Source organism: Metopolophium dirhodum, chromosome 1, assembly GCF_019925205.1.
Source record: "Metopolophium dirhodum isolate CAU chromosome 1, ASM1992520v1, whole genome shotgun sequence".
In the NCBI taxonomy this organism is placed as follows: domain Eukaryota; kingdom Metazoa; phylum Arthropoda; class Insecta; order Hemiptera; family Aphididae; genus Metopolophium; species Metopolophium dirhodum.
In genome coordinates, this window is record NC_083560.1 from 26,492,576 (window position 1) to 26,515,416 (window position 22,841).

At 28.6% G+C, this 22,841-nt stretch overlaps 1 protein-coding gene across 1 annotated transcript; it reads right to left on the minus strand.

The window, feature by feature from the left end:
* Positions 1-5,818: 5,818 nt before the first annotated feature.
* Positions 5,819-17,705, minus strand: LOC132935163 (E3 ubiquitin-protein ligase Topors-like). Its single transcript, XM_061001630.1, has 10 exons — positions 17,406-17,705; positions 14,807-14,982; positions 14,156-14,256; positions 12,851-12,880; positions 11,245-11,312; positions 10,662-10,761; positions 8,947-9,268; positions 8,687-8,880; positions 8,011-8,139; positions 5,819-6,350 (listed from the first exon to the last, which is right to left on the minus strand). The coding sequence occupies exons 3-10, from the start codon at positions 14,191-14,193 to the stop codon at positions 6,143-6,145; spliced, it is 1,089 nt and encodes a 362-aa protein (XP_060857613.1). The 5' UTR covers positions 14,194-14,256; positions 14,807-14,982; positions 17,406-17,705; the 3' UTR covers positions 5,819-6,142.
* Between the last annotated feature and the right edge of the window lie 5,136 nt (positions 17,706-22,841).

Sequence of the window (22,841 nt, forward strand, 5' to 3'; positions counted from 1 at the left end):
GGCACTGACCGACTCCCACTACATACCGACCACCAAGTTTCGACGCCGGCCGACAGCCAACTTCCAGACTCAACACAATACGTTTTCAACGCCTCCGCTTGACTGGTCGACGTTTTTTTTCCACCGTATTCACGGAACCACTCTCCACCGTCAACACGTTCTTAATAGAACTAGACATTTCCTTGTGCGTCACAAACACAACGCTTCATCGTTCCGGCGTTTTGCCATTTCACAATTGTGGTTGAGGAAACTTTTTTGGACACCCACGTCACTCCATCATGATGGGCTAAGTTCACCCACGAGGGCCCGAAGGACGGGCAATGCTGATGACGTAAGTCAACTACACTCATCTGTCGTAATATGATTAAGTTCTCTCCCCTATCCCCCTGAAATGTACGATTTTGTTAGGCGTCGCAATGCGCGGGACCGCATATATTTTTTTTTTGTTCCCCTCAACACGTGATCCCGGCTGTAACAAGCCCGCACACCCATTTTTTCCGGTAATCCTATGAGGACACACCATGAGTGATATGGTGTGTAGCCTCCAGTGGGCCGGAAAAAATGTGCCAAAACCATATATTATTATTCAATTTTAATGCCAAACTATTATTCTCATTATTATCATGTAAAATAAAACCTCATGATTACCTTAAACTCCACTTTTATTTATTAGAGTGATATATTAAATAGGAACATTATCTGTGTTAGATCACTCTTGTTAGTTTTTTACAACATTTTAATTTTTAAGCAGACGTTACATTGACATTTTCTGTCTCCATCTCACAAGTGCTTAAGGCAGAGCATGTTTAACTCCGTTCGTTTAAAAATTAGAGTGAACCAGGGGACTCGAGACTAAGATGAGTTATAAATATAAAATGTATGACAACATTTAGGGAGCTAGGATATTTGAAAATAAAATTATAATTCAATTAGGTATTTTAATTATTATAAATTTTGATTTAAAAAGTTTTAAACGAGGTTTTAAATAGGTAATTGATAATTAGTAATTTAATTATTACCTGATATACCACAAGTAGTACATATATTACACCGAGGGTCATTATTTATTTTTTTAAATGTATTTACCTGGTTTATCACGAATATCTTTCACCGCTTTTCTTTTTATACAACTACTTATTTCTTGTCATTTTGTATTTGGTTTGAAATTGGAAGGCAACTATTTTCAGATATTATGAAAATTATTTTTAAATATTAATAAATTAATAGATCTAACCTTGAAAATTTTATCAATTTTGACGTGGATCTATCGTAATTGATGTCAACGTATTTCATGTGAGAAGGAAATGTGACAATGTGAGTAGGTAAGAAAATAAAACTGTCAGAGTTTACATATACCCATTTCAGGTAAGAAAATAAAACTGGCATAGTTTTTAGACCTTTTAATTAACTTTTTATCTAATCAGTATTCTGGTGGGGTTTACGATTGCCCTACCTACTTATGAGGTACGTATACATAGGTGGAAATATTAATTTCTAACTCTTAAGGTTCAAAGTCATACCAAGTTTGTCGTTTTTACTTAATCCAACCTACAGCGGATTATTGGATTCCATGTGCCATCCGGTGGTTTTTGATATAGCTATACAACCTGACTTTACCCGAGAAAAAATTATCAATTATTACAACATTATACGGCGTTATATTGGTGTATCTTGGATTTGGTACCTAACAAAATTCAGATTGTAATACGACAGGATGTACTATAACAGAAACCTTCGTGGGAGTGTACTCAACAACCTCCCAAAGTTTCATTGCAATCGAGTGTTTTGCAGCTCACGTACGCAGACAGCGACCTGACTTGACCTTTGCCGTCTAGCCGCCAAACGCACAGTGGTTGAAAAATGAAAATAGTAGGCCAAAAGTCGATATTTTTAATTCAATTATATAATATCATTGTATAAGAAAAACGACTCTAAGCGAAAACGGTCAGTCAGCCTATGATATTACCAAGTATATTTGATGATATTATTAATAAAGTAATTTATATAAAAACTATTTACGTTGAGCCTTGTTTTAAATTTTCAATCCTTAGCCATAAAAGTTAAACATTTTATACATTTTTAACTACAAAATAATTAATAAATTATAAATTTGATAAATGTTGTCAAAATTTGAACTTTAAATGCTTATAAAAAAAAAATTGTGTTTGTGTATTTTTAATATTTTTCAACTGCTATTAGAACGATATATCAGGAGCCTTATATTAAAATTTCACGCTTTTTTACCCAGCAAATAAAATTTTATTGATATTTATAGAAAAAAAAACTAAAAAAATTGAAAAATGACAATGTCCGTAAACCGCTCAAAAAAAGTCAAAATATTTTCAAAATTTTATGGTGTATAGAAAATGCTAATATAAACATTCAGTGAAATTTTCAAGTATCTACAGTCATTCGTTTTTCAATTACAATAAAATAAGAAAATTGTTACATGAGAAATCGAGTGAATATCAAATGTTGTAAAAATATAAATTTCAGACGCTCATAAAAATTTAATTTAAGTTTCTTGTAGACATTTTTTTTTTTTGATAAAGGTAGATAAACTTATGAGTAATCTTATATTACATTTTCAAATCTTAGATTTAAAAAGAAAAATTTTTATGAATTCTCAACTCAAAATAATTTGTTAATTTTCATGATTTTTTCGTATTTTGTCAATATTTGAAATTTAAATGCTTATAAATAAAAACTGTGACTAAGGATTTTTAATTTTTTTCATCTGCCTTTAAAACAATAACCTAGCCTTCTATTCAATTTTCAAGCTTTTTTGCTCAACAGATAAAATTTTATTGATATTTATAGAAAAAAAAACTAAAAAAATTGAAAACTGACAATGTCCGTAAACCGCTCAAAAAAAGTCAAAATATTTTCAAAATTTTATGGTGTATAGAAAATGCTAATATAAACATTCAGTGAAATTTTCAAGTATCTACAGTCATTCGTTTTTCAATTACAATAAAATAAGAAAATTGTTACATGAGAAATCGAGTGAATATCAAATGTTGTAAAAATATAAATTTCAGACGCTCATAAAAATTTAATTTAAGTTTCTTGTAGACATTTTTTTTTTTGATAAAGGTAGACAAACTTATGAGTAATCTTATATTACATTTTCAAATCTTAGATTTAAAAAAAAAAATTTTTATGAATTCTCAACTCAAAATAATTTGTTAATTTTCATGATTTTTTCGTATTTTGTCAATATTTGAAATTTAAATGCTTATAAATAAAAACTGTGACTAAGGATTTTTAATTTTTTTCATCTGCCTTTAAAACAATAACCTAGCCTTCTATTCAATTTTCAAGCTTTTTTGCTCAACAGATAAAATTGTATTGACATTTATAGAAAAAAAACTAAAAAAAATGGAAATTGACCATGTCCGTAAACAGCTCAAAATAAGTCAAAATATTTGGAAAATTTTATGGTGTTTAGGAAATGCAATTATAAACATTCAGTCTAAATTTCATGTCCATTTCAATACATAAAAAGTCACTAAAAAAACCAATAACCTACTATAGTGCTCTTAATTATAGGTGTCTTCTACAAAAATTCAATCTTAAATCTTCATATTAATTTTAGATTCTGAGTAACAACAAGGATTTAAACATAAAAAAAAAATAATATATCCATAGTGACAGTGTAATCTCAGTTTTAAAACATTTCGAATATTATAATGTATGTAGGTATAATTCAATAAAATATTATTTTATATTATTTTTTACAAGGCCTCGAAATTTGTAACGCTGGACCTGACTAGCATAATTTTGATACTACTTTCGAACATATCGAGGAATGAGCCAGTGCTGTGTTAAGTTGGCAAGTTGGCCCGGCATATTTGTATTTCGATTTACACTTAAATGAGATACTATACCGTTCAAAATGAGTTCATACCCCAGCGACAACCAGTTTTCGCCGGGCGGCAGTCAGTCGCCGTCCCTACTACGGCGACGTGTTGTACATGTACACAACTTCGCCGCCGTGATAAGATTCAATTTTGAACAGAGTAGAGCAAATTCTGATAATGACCTAGCTAAATCTAGCACATTCCTAGCAAATTTTTGATATTAGAATTATAATCCTAGAACAGTGGTGGCCAAATTTTTTACCGCGGGCCATAAAAATTTTTTTTTACCTTTAAGTCATCAGAATTTTAGATATAGGTATATAATTTCATATTTAACGACGTTTTTATTGTACTTAATAATTTTAATGTCTTTATTTAATACTTAACTTAATAATTACTACAAATGAAAAAAAATTAAATCAGCTTACATTTCTAAAAAATATTTTTAAATAAACTATTAACTACACATATAAAAATAAATATAAAATATACAAAATATCGTTTTACACTTACAAAACATATTTTAAAATGTATTAATTTGTTAATGTGAACTATGAGCTTATTTCTGTTGACAGAGGACATTAATATTAGGTTCTAATTTAATAGAATTTACCCGGAGAACGGCGTGTAGATGTTCATTTGTGATGCGAGATCGAGTTTTACTTTTGTTAATTTACATCGTTAAAAATACTTGCTCACAAATATATGTTGAACCAAATATACATGACATCTTAGCAGCAAACTTCCGAACATTTGGAAAATCTTCTTCAGACAAATTTGAATAAAACTTAACAAGATTTTGAGAGCTTGTCAAATTATTAAATGTTGTTCTTAAGAAATTATTAGATTGGAGTTCTATAATTTCAGATTGTAAAGAAGCTTCGACAATTTTCGGATTTACATTAAATGGATTTTCAAATAGATTTATAATTGGTTCTTTAGTTCGAATGTCTTTAAAACGATTTTCAAATTGGTCGCGCAACGAGCACAGTAATATTACTCGTTGTAGGTATCTACATTGTTGTTTCTACGAAAATAAGATAAGATACGATAATGCTATTTATATTATGTTTATAGAATGTATACTGTATTTTTATTTTTATTTTTTTTTTTCGTAAATGTTAAATATTATAGTTCTTTCACGGGCCAGATATTAAATGATGGCGGGCCGGAGTTGGCCCGCGGGCCGTAGTTTGGCCACTACTGTCCTAGAATAGTGTGCTGTTGCCAGCTTGATCGAAATGAAATCGAGTGATGCTACTTTCAAGTCCCTGAAATTACAGCCCATATTGCTAAATTATTTGAATACATTGTACTTAAAAAAAATTCAAACAACTGTCGATCCCTTGTTAATGGAATAACAGCATGGATCCCAGTCCGGCTGTTCAACCACAACGTGTATTTTAGTCTTTTGTTATTATATATTAGAGGCGTTTAAACCTATCTCAAGTTGATGCAATCCTTACTGATTTCTCTAAAGCTTTTGACAGTTTCGATCATTATGGGTTATTATGTGTCTTACGAGAAATTGGTTTTGATGAACCACTTTTGTCATAATTTCTTACTATTCTTAATGGCCAAACAATGTTATCAACATGATACACAAAATAAGCAGAGGATGTCGCTCTGCTATAATATATTAGGTGTGATAATGCATAGTCATTGTTATGTACATATGTTTCAAATTAGAATTCAATGGTAAATTATTGTGAACTAAGAAAAAACTTCTGAGAGAGTATGTCAGTCTTTCTACCTCAAAAATTGAAACTATAGCTTGTATAACTTTAATGTGGATTTACACTGATTTTTTTTTTTTAATTATAGTAAGGAGCAAATAAAGCAAATAAGAATAAAATATCTTTGAATTGTCTTATAGTATTGTCTTACAAAATATTTGATTAAATCTATTTTATACATAATGTATTGAGATTATCATACATTTGTTTTTACTTAAGGCACAAAACACACAAACTTAAGCTTCTATTTTAATTAGAAAAAATAAAATAAAATAATAAATTGTTTATTTAGATTTGAAATTATAATCTATTTATATCTACTATGATAACAATAATGCACATAATATAAATATAATGATATATAATATATCCCTAACATTTTAGTTAAGTAAATTAAAAAATTACATGATATTAATTTTTTGCTCATAAATCTACTTATAGTATTACAATTTTATTTAATTATACTAAAACAGAATTAACACATTACTTTTGAAAAATTAATACTAGTTCATTGTTCATAGTACTATATTAGTAGAATAGCTGTTAATTGGTATCTGTTTCTCCCGAAGTTGAAGATGATTCTGAAGATGAGCGATTTCTATTGTTACTGGAGATTTTGGTGTTGATTTTTTTTTTTTTATTTTTGTTGTTATTAATATTCCGAGATTTTATATAAGCAGTTTTAGAACCACGAGTAACAACTATTGAATCTTCATCATCCGATGAAGAACATAAATTGCGCTTCTTTCTTCTTACGCGAGATAAATATGAAAATGAACCATTACCAACAGATCAAAAATTAGAAGAATAATTAATAGTTAGTGAGAATATTTTTCGGGCTGTGAATTTAATGCATTACAAAACCTTAAAAAATGTCAAAAAAATGCTATAAAATATGCACTTAAAATACAATATATACAATATAAAATGTCAAAAATTATAGTATAAAATTCACCTAAAAAGGTATTTAATTTAATTTTTTTTTTTTTTATGTCGGGTGGTGCTGCTGAGTGCCTGCCCACAAATGTTAAATTCTGTTACTTTATATTATTAAATATCCTATTTGCTCATTATACATAATGTTGTATAGATTGATATTATAAGATATTATACATTAGTACATTGCATTTTACATGCATAAAAATGTGTTTATTTAATAATAAAAATATTAATTGAATTTGAATTTTGTATAATGCTATTCACCAGGGCTTGCATTTGAACAAAAAAATTCCGTTTCATGTTATTTAGAATTAAAACCATGGTTGATTCCACAGGTTATTGCATATTGACTCGGATTATTATCATCAGAAACAAAATGGCTGCGTAAAGGGATATCACAATTATAAATTTTTCTTATCATCAAAAACACGCTGAAAAAAGCTAACAAATTCAAAATTCCCGCGCATGTATACTTGATTATTATTGGTTCTCTTTACACTGCCATTTTTGTTTTTATCATCAAATATTTTATCTAGAAGGTGTATAAATGCAATAACCTTGTATATTTCAACCACGATTAAAACGTTATTCAACTTTTGCGTTTATCGTTATTCAGAATTAAAACTTTATCCTAGTTTTGCGTTTATCGTTGTATAGAACTAAAACGCTATACAAGTTTTGTGTTTAGTCGTTATTTAAAATAGTGTAAATACCTATTAAATGTAAAATAATAACTAATGCTGGTAGGTAATGGCCCAGATACAGAATATAATATAATCAATTCTTAAATTGTTTGCATGAAATAAATGTTTCTACGAAACCAGTACTTTTTAAATAAATAGATTTTAAAATATTTCGTTTTGCGTTATTTTTCGTTTAATGATATTCTATAAATTACGTTTTGCGTTATGTTATGTTAAATGATATGTAATATATTTTGTAAATTGTTATGTTCTGTTTTGCGGTGTTTAATTATTTTTGATAATCGCTTTCCGTTATAATTACGTTTACATCGTTTTTTTGTCAAATATAACGTTTGCAAGCCCATTTAATTGTGAATTAACCTGAAACGTTTTTTAACATTTTTTTGTATGTATTCATTTTGTTAAGATAATAAAACAAACTTAAATATATTTAAATGCGGTTACCTTATTCATCTTTATTCTTTACTATAAGATAAGAAAAAAAAATGTTTTTCAAACATGTCAACTGACGGAATTTGATTAAAAATACCGGAAAATGAACTAAAAAAGGAAAATATGACCTAAAAATTCAAAAAAATAACCTAAACAATTAAAAACGTAAAAAACGTGAAAAAAAATGCAAATTAAAACTTTCATAAATGGATATATAATTACATAATTCAAATGATGTACTTAAAAAGCTACGTTTCACAATCATAAAAAAAAATGCACTTTCCTACAAATTCACAGCCCTAATTATGGGTAATTATATATACAATAATTTCTTACCTATTGTTCGGTTGATTTAATGAATCTCGAATTCCAGTAGATGTAGATGGTTGGTCAACAGCGGCAGAATTAAGTGGTTTGATAGGACGGATGATGTGTTTTATAATTACAACATCAGAGTCATTGTTACTAGAAATGGAATGAAATAAAGTGATTTTAGATACAATTCTATGGGATTATAATATTATTGTTACTGTACATTTTTTTAAAATAATGTGAACTTGTATAATATCTGATTATTTTTGTTTGACAGAAGAAAAAGAATAAACTATAAGCTTGCACTTAAAAATACATATACTTTATATAATATTATGATCCTATTCACACAACAATAACACACACACCACTTATATACTCTCCCACTTATCTATATATTCAACCTAAAAAACTATGAATATTATTTATTATTGTGAAAATAAATTAATAGTAAATACACAATATTAAAATTCTCTAAAATTATAAACAAAATATGACGGGGATAAACCCCATCTTCAAATTACGCTACAATAAGTGACTCTTATTATGTATTTATACATATTATTTTACTTTAAATAATATCTGAAGAATATGGAATAATAATAATAATAATAAAATATATAACATATAACATAAAATAAAAGTATTAAATAATATTATATAAGAGTAAAATTCTAAATTATTATGAAAATTGTCTTACCTATTGTTTGGTTGATTTAACGAATCTCGAATTCCAGTAGATGTAGATGGTTGGTCTATGGAGGCAGGATTAAAACAGGAGTGAATTACATTATCAGAGTCATTGGTGATAGAACTAACATTGGTAGTTATCATTGGCCTTTGAACTTCTTCATCATCTGAATTCAGTACAATAGTTTCAATTGACAATGGTTCCTATGAAAATGTACATACATTAATTTTAACAATAACTCATTATTTGCAATATTTTATTTATTTTACGGTCGATTCAGAATAAGATGGACGATAAGTATAAAGTACATTGCGATCATATTCCATTATGTCAAATGGACTACTAGCAAAATTGTACAACTCATGGCAAAAATGTCTTGTGTACACATCCAGAAAATGCCTTAAGCGGAAAAGCATATGTAATTGTCTTATTTCACAATTTAAAAGTGATTCCATTACAGAACTTGCCACAGTCATATTAGTTTCCCCCAAGATAAGCCTGGCCCGATTCTCTAATCTTAGACATTTCCTTATGGCACTAATATCTCTAAGGATGAATAAATGCAGTCTATGCAGCTGTAATGGATTATTTCTGAAAGAATAAAAATATGCATTGTATCAAACATAAATTATAAACAAAAATGTTTCCAGGGAGAGACAAAGTTAATAAGTATCCTATGATAGAACACAGACCAAACAGCTGTACTTTGTCCAGGATTCATATCTGCACTGCACAACATAAATAACTGTTAAACAATGAGATATGGTGGGTTGTCATCTAATACTCACGGAGTACTTTTAAACTAAATCCATTATTATCATTACACATTAGTTAACTGAAATAATCTACATTTTTTTTAAGTGGTGATAAGTCAGGGTAGGACCCTGGATCTAGGATAAATTATACTCATGACAAACTTAATTTTAGTGTGTATTATAATAAGTACTCTGCCTGCCATTTAGGCACACTTAACTATATTAAAACTAACTGGAGTATATTTGTTACATATGTGTTGTTATAGGTATTAAAATTAAAATTAAAATTAAATTATTTTATCATTGTTATTAACTGATAAGAAAATACCATCTTATCGTAGACCAGTTTACAGTGTAAATAGGTTTACGGTATAAATGGAAGCAACTTAAAATTAATAATAATATTTTGAAAATGTCATTGCGAATAGTAAAACTGATAATATACGTAAAACTTTTAAGTCCCCTTGAATAATGTTTTTGAATTAAATGGATACAACTAAAATATACTTATGTTATACTTTGTTTAAATTTCTAATTTCGACCAAAATTTAACTTAAAATATCTATAAGAACAACTGTGTACGATACATTTTGTTAAACATTTTCAATCCTTAGCTATCAAAATTGAACATTTTATACATTTTTTGGTACAAAACAGTTGCCTATTTTTTGTAATTTTTATGAAAGTTGTCAAAATTAAATTGTTATACTTTAGTTTATAAGTAACCAGTGGAATTATTTTGGATTTTAATCGGAAGAAAAGGGGCAATAGGTTGACCATTCAATATAACTGAAAAACCGCTCACAAGCTAATTTTTACTAATATTTTTATCTCAATACAATTCCTATCTTACATAATAATATATATGTATTATCATACACATGAATAGTCTAATTTAATTTCACTTATCTTCATATATTCAACCTAAAAAACTGTGAATATTAATTATTATTCTAGAAAAAAAATTAATAGTATAACACAATATTATAATTCTCTAAAATTATAAAAACAATGTTGACGGGGACAAAAACCTATCTTAAAATTACGCTACGATAAGTGACCATTATTATGAATTATTTTGTATCTATACATATTTTACTAAATAATATCTGGAGAATATGAAATAATAATAAAACATCTAACATAAAATAAAAGTATTACAATATTAGGTTAGGTAGTAAAGTACAATTTTAAATTATCATGGAAAATTAATTTTTTTTAAATTTTACCTATAGAAATTTAGGCTACATTCTCTAATACGGCCAATTGTATCTTGTAATGGGCTAGCCCACAAATTGTTAGAATAAATTTGCATTCTCCTTGCTTCACCTGAAAGTTAAAAGAAATGTTGAGATATATAAGCTAAAAGGATGCCACACCTGTGTATATTGTTCTTGTCTTACAAAAGAACTATATAGCAAATTTTCCTCTCACAATAATCCATTTTACTTGGTTATTTTTAAAATTAAAGTAAAATTGACCTAATAGGTAAGATGCAGGCACCTCCGAGGCTGTTATTGACATTTTAATTTAAGCGCAAGTTATGAGCATTTTAAAACTAATATTTTGTACATCTTAAAATGATCATATCTGTCTTAAAATTAAAATATCTTTATGATATCTCCGAGATGCCCTAAAATTTAGATAATAATCTTACTTTTAAATTTTATAATATGTCAATTCAATATAATTTTAAAAATAATAGATTGAAATGAGTAATGAAAGTATACAATTTGCCATGTTGTACATTAATTGTAGGACAGAGCCAACACATGGGGGTTGGAATGCACTTAACAAAATTATAATAAATACCAAAAATTGGTGGATAAGGTATGCTATCCTCCAGCGCAGGAGACAATCTCGTTTCATAATTTTCATCACTGTCAATATTCAAAATAAAATTTATATCAGTGACATTGCAGACAAAACATAAAAATTCTCTTAGTTATTTGACTCTTTTTATATACAGGATGATTTTTTTATCATTGAAAACTCATCATTTCAAAAAGTATTGATTTTTTTAAATTTTACTTTTCTGCTTTTCTACATTAATTGTACAAATGTCTAATATTTTTCAACCTTATGTTTATTAGGTAAACCACTATCAACAATTGATTTTCAAATGACAACCTGTACTAAAAATTTCATCAACTAATAAAATTATTTTTTTTATGAATGATAATTAATTTATTATTTGAATTATCAACTATCAACTTTTCATTTTTCATTGATTCGTTGATGAGATATAGCTCCTCAAAGTTGGGTGGTTTTGGGAGGTGTTTGTGTGCAAATGTGTTATACCTAGTCAGTAGATACCGCAGCAATTTGGATTTTGCCCTAGGGTAAAAGATATTACACTTTTTAAATCATTTCAAGTACAGTAAGCTTATAAGTTGTGCCCCTAAATGTATTAAATGTATTGTAAAATACCCATTTGGCAGGGTGCCTCATAGTTCCCACTGAAGGTGATTCGTCACTGTTAATTATAATAATTATCAATTATAAAGACCAGAAGTTAAAAGTCATAAACTCGATAACGTTTGAAACCCTAGGTATAAAAGCGATAATCATTGTACCTACCTCGCTACAAAAACTTATTGTCATAATATCATATTATAAGTAATTGGACCATTACAGTCACATGTCACATATTTGTGTGTAATCCCAACGGCCCTACTACATACCTACGAACATAGAACAAAACAGTGATATCTGATTAAGCTGATTCACAATTATTATCGTCTTAGATCATATACAAGTATATGCATAGTATATGATCTAGGATTATCGTACTAAATATGGAATATTGATCGTTTAAGGTTATACCTAAACAGAGGTTGGAAACAGATGAATTTTTTATTGATTAAAAGGGAAGTTTGATGGGTAACTTTAAGATTTCAAATGGGAATCTACATTTTTGAAATATAATTCATGTATGGTTTAATATTCAATGAATTTTGATTGGCATTAACATTTATGTGTCAATAATTACTAAAGGATCTATTGACATCTGATGACTTATGCTTTTTGAAATAATGAGTGTTCAACGATAAAAGAATCATCCTGTATAGTAGGATACTTTATACTAATATTTTATTATTAATTATAATATTATTAAAATAACGAAAAAAGTTGGCTTCTATACTCTATTCAGAATAAAAGTACACCAGTTCCTGAATGTGGTTATGATATGCGGGTTTATGAGATACATGAGAAAACTCGACACTGGTGTTCCTACTCATATTCTGAAAGAGTAATGAGTATAGATAATTTTATAATAAGTAGATCATTGATACATTTTTAAAGAATTAAAATATTATAATCTGTCGATACTTAAAATTATATATTTAATGCCAAATAATAGTAAAAAGATGTTAAATAATCTTTGCCTAATAATTAATAACTACTAGTGTCTTACCTGTCATCATCTGAGCTGGATTCATCAGATCTAAAAAAAAACAAACGTAGTAATAAAAATATTATAGGTAATTTTGTCGTATGCCGTCTACCTCACATTACTATACATCATGTGCAATCTACCACGTGATTTTATATTTAATCAAAATATCAAAAAATACCGTAAAATGGGGTAACTTTGGACTTACGGGGTAAATTCAGAAAAAACCGTTTTTTTATGGATCTTTTGGATAGGAGAATTGATAAATTGAGAAAATTTTTCAATGAATTTGTTACTTTGTACACTATAATTAATGAGAATCAATACAAGAAAATTTTAAAAAATCTAGGAAGTGGCATTGATAAGTTTAAAAAAGTGGTGTCTTACGTGTAACTTCTAACACTATTGATTTAGCACGTAAAAATAATTAAAAAATTTTATTTAGTTATTTTTGTTATATAATATGAATCGGTCTTTCTTAAATTTTTCAAAATACTTTTTTTAAAGATTTCGTTCAATAAACCGATTTTTATTTAATTTAGTTTTTATATAAATTAGAATCTGTACATTTCTATTATAAAAATGTAATCGAAATAGTTTAACAAAAAAATGTATTCTTCAACATTTAGGTATAAATATTTTTAAAAAAAAAGTGAAATATAGTCCGGCCGGAGATAGCCGATATAATGATATAACATCATTTTTCTATGAATTGATATGGGTATCCGGTGTTACCCCATTTTGCGCTATATAAAAGTTTAAATTTAACAAATATAATTTTTAGGAGTTCATAATTATTTTCTTACATGTATTGAACATTTTTTACGGAATTTTAAATTCATTATTTTCAGAAATATTTGAAAAAATTAACAAATTCTGTCCGGCGTTACCCACATTTTACGGTACTTAATTAATATAGGAATAATATTAAAAATATATATATATTTAAATATTATCTAGAAAAACATATCATTCTATAATACACAAATGTATTAGTTGCATAATGTTATTTAATTATTAAATTCCAAACACAATATTTTTTTTTATTTTTATGATATTACAATATGATTTGATGTCTACAAGAAAACATTCAAATGAGTTATCTTTATCGTTTTTTTAAGATAATTTTCCTTTAAAAATATATAATAGTATTTTTCTCTGACTAAATAATTAAGATGACATTTTTGGCCAACAGTAAATATAATTAACAACTTTGATTAGGATAAAGTTTAATCATCGGCTTGGTAGATGTAAAGTGTACGGTAGACTGCATACAACAAGAATACCACATAATATATCAATGTTTTAAAATAATGTGTTTCTTACGATATTATAGAAACATCATATACTTCATGGCCGCCCATATCTTCAAAAGTATGATAAATATAAGTGAAACCTTCTTTACATAGTGGACAAAATTGTTTTTTCTAAATTATAACATACAAAAACATAACCGTTGTGATTAAGACTTCAAAAAGTTCCTAAATAATCAAATTAGTTCTTTAATTATCAGCATTAAATCAATAAATCAATAAATTATATCAGATTTTTTTTCGATTGTACTAAATCAAGACTTCAAACGACTAAATAATCGAATTAGTTCTTTAATTATCAGCATTAAATCAATAAATCAATAAATTATATCAGATTTTTTTCGATTGTACTAAATCAAGACTTCAAACGACTAAAGTTACATTTTTTCTGAAGTTAAATTTAAATTCAGTATTCTTACTTTTTAAACTATTAGGGGACCTTAATACAACTATAAATTACTGGGATAACATTCAATGTTCGTTAAAATATATGGTATTATTTAAGTTAATGTTTTAACAAATTAAATTTACTTAACTTTCATATTTATAAGAAGAAAAAAAATTGTATATTACAGACAAATTCTATTTAAGACATTTTTGATACATTATGATATAATTAACATTAACAATTAGCTAATAATTATTTAAGTTTAACTAAACTTACACGTGACCATCGTAGTAAGCATTCAAAACAGAATAAATGTAAACATTGATCACTATGACTAGGATTGGTTAATTCATCAAGACAAACTGAACATTTTGATTCTGGTGATGCAGGGCGTACAGAAGGTCCTGGATTAATGGTTGATATTGTTTCTTCCTCATCTGGTGAAGACTCCTCTATAATGTTAGGTTCAGACATATTGAATCATAAATTTCAATTCTAAAATAAAGAACAAAATAAGTACCTAAATAAACAAAATGTATTTTGATTATTCTGTACTAAATAACATTAGATGCATTAAGTAAATTTGAAGTATATTATACATTAATAATTTACAATTTTAAAATAACTAATCATACCTAACTTACAATTTTACAAACTTACATTTATAAAAAAAACCCTATGAGGTTTGCTTGACAATATTCTTAATTCTAAATAGTATAAGAGAGCAATTCACTCTAATTTTTAAACTAACCTAGCTAAGTGTGATCTGCAATTTGATATGTTGTACGTTAGTAAGACAGAGAGAACGCATGTGAGTGAAGCTACATTTTAATATATTGTCTTTTATTTATTTATTATTATTATTATTATAATTATTATTATTATTATTATGTATTGTAGATCAATATTATATTATAATGCTTTAAGTGGACCACTCTAATTAAGTAGCAGTACCTAATAATATAGTATTAACCTTACACAATGTATAAATTATAATCCGATTCATAGGTAACATTTTGACAACATAGGTACACATGTCAGAATCGCAACCCGGCTGACCTTCTAAAATTTAGCATGTCAAATGTGTTGTGTTTTACAAATAAGACAGCAATAACTGTTTGGCGTTGGAAAAAACTGAGAAGATTACAGTAATAACTAAGAAATAAAATTTTCACCACTTATAAAAGGAGAACTTTAGCTGTGAAATATTGTTTATATTTATTCAATATCGGAACTACAAAATAAGTTGTTGAAGTATAAAAAACAAAAAAATAATGGATTTTGAAACAATAATAACTTGTTACCTACTTAAAAGTGATATAAAAAAAAAAATGATATTTCACAGATAATGTTTTGAGAAAGTTACCTTATTAATTTGATCCAATGTCTTCTTGATTTTAGTTCTTTAGGAAAGCGATAAAAGCTGCAGGAACTATTTTCCGTCTAATGAGAACAACCAATTAAATAATATCTATATATGTATAATATAAAAATTCTATTAACTATATTTTATTTTATATACAATTTTAGAATACATGATTAAACGGTGAGCAATCTAGTAGACAAGCATAGCAAAAATAGGCTAACAAACAGTATTAAACTAACTATGCATAGTGCACACGAACCTTTAAAATTTATAAAATCAAACAATTCAGATTAAAAACGCAAAAATATAATTAAAATATTAATTCTAAGCGATATTAGGACATAATACAACATACTATAATATTGTTATAGTATTTATTTGGATCTAACAGATTCATTGATAATAATGATGACAAGTATGACATATACATTAATCGTCCGTATTGTAGATCAATCCAGTCTTAAGGGGACGTAACAGCGACTTTGTTGTCTCTGTCTTACAAGTGCATAACATATCAACTTTTACGCTTAGCCAAACACATTTATCTCCGTTGGATTAAAAATTAGAGTGAATTTATCATCTCTTGTACAATTTAAAGTTGAAACTATTATTTGAACAATGACATAGGCTTTTTATTATATTTTAATTTTAAAGCAAGTTATGTGTATTTTAAAATTGTAAACTGTTTGTACATCTTAACATAATCATAACTCGCTTAAAAATTAAAATATAATAAAAAGCCTATGTCATTGTCTAGATAATTATCTTACCTTTAAATTTTATAATACTTGCTCTAATTTTTGGTGTCGCGGTTGAATGAGCGTCATAAGAGCGAGGTCATTTGGTCGCGAGCAATTTAATTGCGGTACATAAATAGTGTAAGCTATTTGAGCGCGATAACAATATTCAGTGCCTATGGCAGTCTCATAGTGTTGGTTAATCAGTTCGCTTGTGCCGTTTGGGATTTACACGTGTGTGATAAATATACTATAAATTATTAAATTAATTTAATTTAATTGTATTAATTATATAATTAATATTATACGCCATGTTGTTAATGTATGTGTTAAGCCAAAAAGGTGAAAATTTATTAGTACACAATCATTTTATTCATCGAAAAAAAAAGACCATTTAAGAAAAAATTATTTGGAAATGTAATAACTACAAGGAATTAAGTTGTGGTCGTGTTCATTGTTCACACCAAAGGTGAAATTAAAAAAAGGTATCATTAAATACATTAATCATAACACCCATGTACCTACCAGATATCACAAAACTTAAATGTAAAGAATTTGTCAATGAAGTAAAAGAAGTGGCTAAAACGTCACAACTAACTACACATGCTGTTCCTGGAGTAACTGGAGAAAATAAATAAGCGCCCATGTCAAACGCACGTATTGTAATACGCGGACGTCCACCGCTTCGGCAACAATATAAATATTGATAATATAATATCGCATAAACAATTATGTGTAAACAAAACGTCGCTAACCGCTCGCTGCGACTTACCATACACGACGTCCGTACAGCGTCCGAACAGAAGATGGCGAATCGGCGTTGAAATGCGCGCGGACGCGTAACTACCGGACCGTCGCGACGGCGTTGTTCGTAACTCGCGCGAATCGCAAACGAACTGTGTTCCACGGTCACGCGTGTGCAGTCGATCTCGCCGATGAGCCCGCGCGCGATCGGTGCCGATCACAACGATAAAAGTACAAACCGACTGCGTAAATCGAGCGGATCGCGTTGCTTCTTCTGGCAGCGCGCTATAATTCCACAGGTGGCGTTTACATGAACCGACGCGTACAGGTTGACGGCGACGGACTCATCAAGAAAATATTAGGTTAGGTCTGGTCGAATACGTATGCACGCAGTCCGCTTATCATTGTTTTCAGCCGCGCTTCTGTGCCGTAAATCGTAACTAACTATCGATGTTATAGAAATCGATTATATTACTATAATTTTATTATTTTATAAAGCTGCGTACACACCTGTAAAATTTGGGCATAACATCCTTTGATGCGGCCAAATTTACCGACAACTGGTGGAACGGTGTTACGATGTAACGCCGTAACGGAAAATGTTACAAGTGTGTACGTGGCTTAATATTACCTTCTTAGATCATATACTATGGATGGAGCCACAAGGTATGATTTTGTGGCCGAAATAACGACGAGTCACCGAATTATGTGATTGATGAGCGCAAGCGCAATGTAACTCCTCGCATAATTATCCATAGACCATTGGTACAATTGGTATCTGTGGATAAATATGCGAGAAGTCGCATTGCGCATGTCGACCACCTAATTCGGTGACTCGTCGCTGATATCAGCAACGTTTTAGATTCTGAGCGAAGCCATGAATGTATTGAATTTATAATGATGTGTGTTTTTTTTTTTATTTTTTTTTTTTTTTGTGTCTGTCATCACCTTTTAGGACAGTAAAAGTGCTTGGATTTTCTTCAACATAATAAATGAAATTGTGTAGGTACGGTATGAATTAATAATAATGTACAAAAATAAAAGTATCCAAAATAAAAATAGCCTGATGTAAAATTAATGTAAGCAAAAATACAGACCTATTATTGTTGTATAGAATTAATTATAGACCAGAATTATTTTAAGCAATATAAGGCATTTATAATTTATTGGATGTTTACATAAAAATTAATTGATATAACAAGTTAACATAAATAAACTGAAATGCCCAGCTATCGACGACGAACAATTGCATAACAATTGAATCGAAATAATATTCGAATTGTATTGATACAAATAGTTCCTAATAGGTAATAATTATTAAATAGTACCTAATAGGTAATAATTGATGAAGACGATCCGATATAGCGTGTACGTCTGGGAAACGACCTCTACCCATCCCCCGCCCGGCAACACGGAGAGGACAAACAACACATCGATGAACAAAAAGCCACAGTTAATTGCTGTATATACCGGAATTATATGCACTTAAAAGTATACAAATACCTATGACGCTAATATAATACATAATGAAAATTACAAAATATGCAATAATGACACATTCAAAATATGCAGTAGTATAATATTGGTTTTCAAAATAAATGTGAACCAAAACAGCATTCATAAAAATATTAGTAAAGCAGGTCTAACCATAGGTCTATCATAAACCACGGTAATAGCTATATAATTGTTTATTTCCTTTCATGGCAATATGATATTAGAAATATTATTTTCGATTATATACAAACATTTTTTTAGTTATAACCTTAACTTTTAAATTAATAAATAGTGGTTTAACATATTAACTCTAGTCTTTATACTATAAAATAATAAGAAAAGAGGAAATACTCAAATTAATTAATAAAATAGTAAAATATGGAATTCTTATTATCTAATCGATATGAAAACTAAAATTTGGTCTATGAAATCAGTTTGATTTGAAACAGACAGATTTCAAACCATTGTCAGAATTAAAACGAATCTTATAATTTGCAATTAGTTGCAATTAATTTGCAATTATTTGGCAGCATTTTGAAATGAATCGGGCAAAGGGGGGGGGGGGGGGGGGGGGTCTGGCTAAAATATCAACGCAGAAAAAACAAGAGTAAACCCGCATCTTCTTATATACATTCTGGAAGAGTAATATCACATTCAATTTAACACAAATACAATTTAAAATGTTTTAATACAAAATGTAATATTACAAATATTTATTTTTTAATTTACCTAATCTCGCTTCTAACTAATTTTATATTATAGAAAAAAACAACTTAATATGGTAATATTAAAAATTAACAACCACTAATTGAATGGAAAAGAATAATCTATGTGGTTACATACAGTGTTGAGAATAAATAATGAAAACCTATATCTAGATAAGATACAGATAATTGTATATACATTTGTCTAGCTACAGATAAAGATAAATACATTTGACATTTATCTAGATTAGATTAGATTATCTAACTTTTATCTAGATAATATGGTAGGTAGAAAAAACTAATTTGTATTATACTTAAATAACAAATATATTTCTTTACCTACTTGAACATAAAGTAACTAATAGTTAATAGGTGCATACAGTGATTTAGTAATATTATGTACTAATTGGATAGTGTTCTGGTAGAGCAATTTTAGTAAAAAAAAATATTAATATGATTTAAATAAAATGTATCTAGGTAAGGAAGTATGTCTTCTAAGATAACAAATAGATAGATCGGACAAAATGGCCTGGCTAAAAAATTGAAAAATTCGTAAAAAATATAAAAAATGATTTGCAATTAGTCAAACTCGATTTGCAATTAGTTGCAATTAATTTGCAATTATTTGGCGGCATTTTGAAATGAATCGGGCAAAGTGGGGGGCTGGCTAAAAAATTGAAAAATTCGTAAAAAATATAAAAAATGATTTGCAATTAGTCAAACTCGATTTGAAATTAGTTGCAATTAATTTGCAATTATTTGGCGGTATTTTTAAATGAATCGGACAAAGTGGGGGGGGGGCTACATGAAGTTGGCTCCCCCCCAATTTTGAATTTGAGTTTACTCAAAACTGGGTGATTTGCAATTAATGAAACTCGATTTGCAATTATTTGCAATTATGTGGTGGTATTTTGAAGTCATTCGGACAAAGTGGGGGGCCCAACTTCATGTACATATCGATGACGCTGGTCGGTCGATGATAGATCATTCTTAATCAATTGTGACGCACATAACTGTATTCATGTTCTATCTAATAGTCAACGTTCAGATATTATACTGGCACATGGCATGTATAATATGCACTAAATTAATACTAAGAGTATATATACTAAAATAATTAATTTACAATTACATCTACCAAATAAACCTTCAGAAATTTTAAGTGTAAGACTTACAAGAACATAATTTTAATCTGTAGTTATAAGACTTGTGATTTAAAAAAAAGCTATGTAACTTTATGCCCATGTTTATATTATATTAATAATAAATGTATTGTTTTGGATAGTGATCACAATAAAATTACATTTTTTTGTATCTGAAATACCACTTGCCCACTTCTTATTTTATTGCTCAGAGGTACTCACGTCTTATTTGTTCCGTATTTATTATATTTTGAAATAGGTAGGTATGAGTTATTATTAAGAGGAACTTACTATAGGTACGGCCATTAGTTGTTGCGGTCTTACAATAGTTACAAGTACCTACGTAACATTAAATTAAACATTTTAAAATAAAAATAAACTGAATTGTATTGATCTTAAATTCAATACATTAGTATATAGCTAACTTCACAAACAGAATTAAACTGTTTCGAAATAATATACAATTTAAACTTTAATCAAAAAACACACTTAAGCCATAACAGTATAATACAATTAATTATATTTAAAGATAATATATCCCAATTCCATTTTAGAGTGTTTAATAATATTATTGTGCACATTTGCCGTGTATTATTGCTGTTATTGATTTAGTTTGTTTATTTAGGCTAAGGCACGATTAACCGTAAAGCTAGCCTATGATCTTTAAATATTATTTAATACAACGGCATTTTGATTGTATAAATATTTTAAGGCACCAACATTCGGGCCCTTAAATTATTAATTTATTTTATTTCACAATGATTAACTGACAATCGAAATACTGAGTATTTACCAATAATAATCTAAGGTAAAAGTACTAATACTTGCAGCATAGACACTACCTATGTACATTTCCATAAACATTAATTATTCAGGTATCAAATACCTAGGTACTGACCAAGAATTAAGACATTATATCGAACGGAAACGTCTTTATGGTGATATTCAGATACTGCATTTTGCAAAGTTTATTTTCCTTCCAATACATGTTCGCACTATAGAAAAATTCAGTATCTCCTTAAGAACGAAAAATAAGTTATTTTATTTTATTTTACCACGATTGACTGACAATCAAGATAGGTACTGCATAATTTTTTCTTAGGAAACTGATTTCTCAACTCTATATCTCTAAGTACTGCGTATATAATAATCTATAATAATAATAACCTATAATAATCTTAGCTAAAAGTACCTACTAAAACGCGTTTTTCAGTATGACATCATAAAATACAATCGTATTTTTATACTAATTAAACATCGTGTATATTAGGTAATATTATGATAATAAATATATAACACGAAAAAACATGAAAAAAACACATCTGCCGCCGAACTCTACGCCGCTCTGGTCAAGCGAAAAATCCGTCGGCCCGTGTTCACGTACGACTGCAGCTGTCGGACGTCGCCGGCCATCGCGTCGATTTTCTTCTGGACCTCGCCCCAATATTGGACGCTTGACGGCTGTGAGGCGGTGGACGTGGAAAGACCGGTGCCGGAATACGGCATGAGCAAACCGCAATAATGCATGCCCACCAGGTACCCCAGGACGGACGCCGCGACGGCCAACGTCAAGTGCCAACGGTGTTCGTAGACGAAACTCTTCGCGGCGCACAAATAGCAAATCATCATTATCTCTATCATGTTGACGACGACGGGGACGATCGATTAAACGATAGCGTTTCGACCGGGTACGCCTAATAATATTATTATATTACGAAATATTATATAATATTGATATGCCATCGACGACGATCGTGAAATGAAAATAAGAAAAATTACGAGCATTCGTGGAACGGTAAAAAAATTATCAATCCACATGGATGACATCGCACGCAGCGATATATCTAAACGCCATAGATGAACAGGAGTGGCAAGACATTATATTTCATTCGATACCTATTAAATTATAGAGGCGATTTTTATATCTGAAGTTCTACTAATTTTTCGAAAAACATCAAAAATTCTTTTGCCACTTACAGTATGATTCGGATCGGGCGAACCTTGCAGGTACCTAAGTCGAGATCGGAATTCGTGTCCAGTGAATTTTCTGTGGAGGTAATTTTTTTTTTCATCAAATTTTTCGATAAACACTTAGAAAATTCTTTTTCTTTTTTAATTAAATTT

Bases quoted from the DNA above. Each gene is read 5' to 3' on its own strand.
- LOC132935163 (XM_061001630.1), bottom strand. From the start codon at position 14,193: ATGGGCGGCCATGAAGTATATGATGTTTCTATAATATC. The intron at 10,762-11,244 runs GTATTTATTATA...TTTAACTTTCAG, and splicing joins ACCTTATCCACCAATTTTTG to GTGAAGCAAGGAGAATGCAA. The intron at 6,351-8,010 runs GTAAGAAATTAT...ATCTCGCGTAAG, and splicing joins TTAAATCAACCGAACAATAG to AAGAAAGAAGCGCAATTTAT.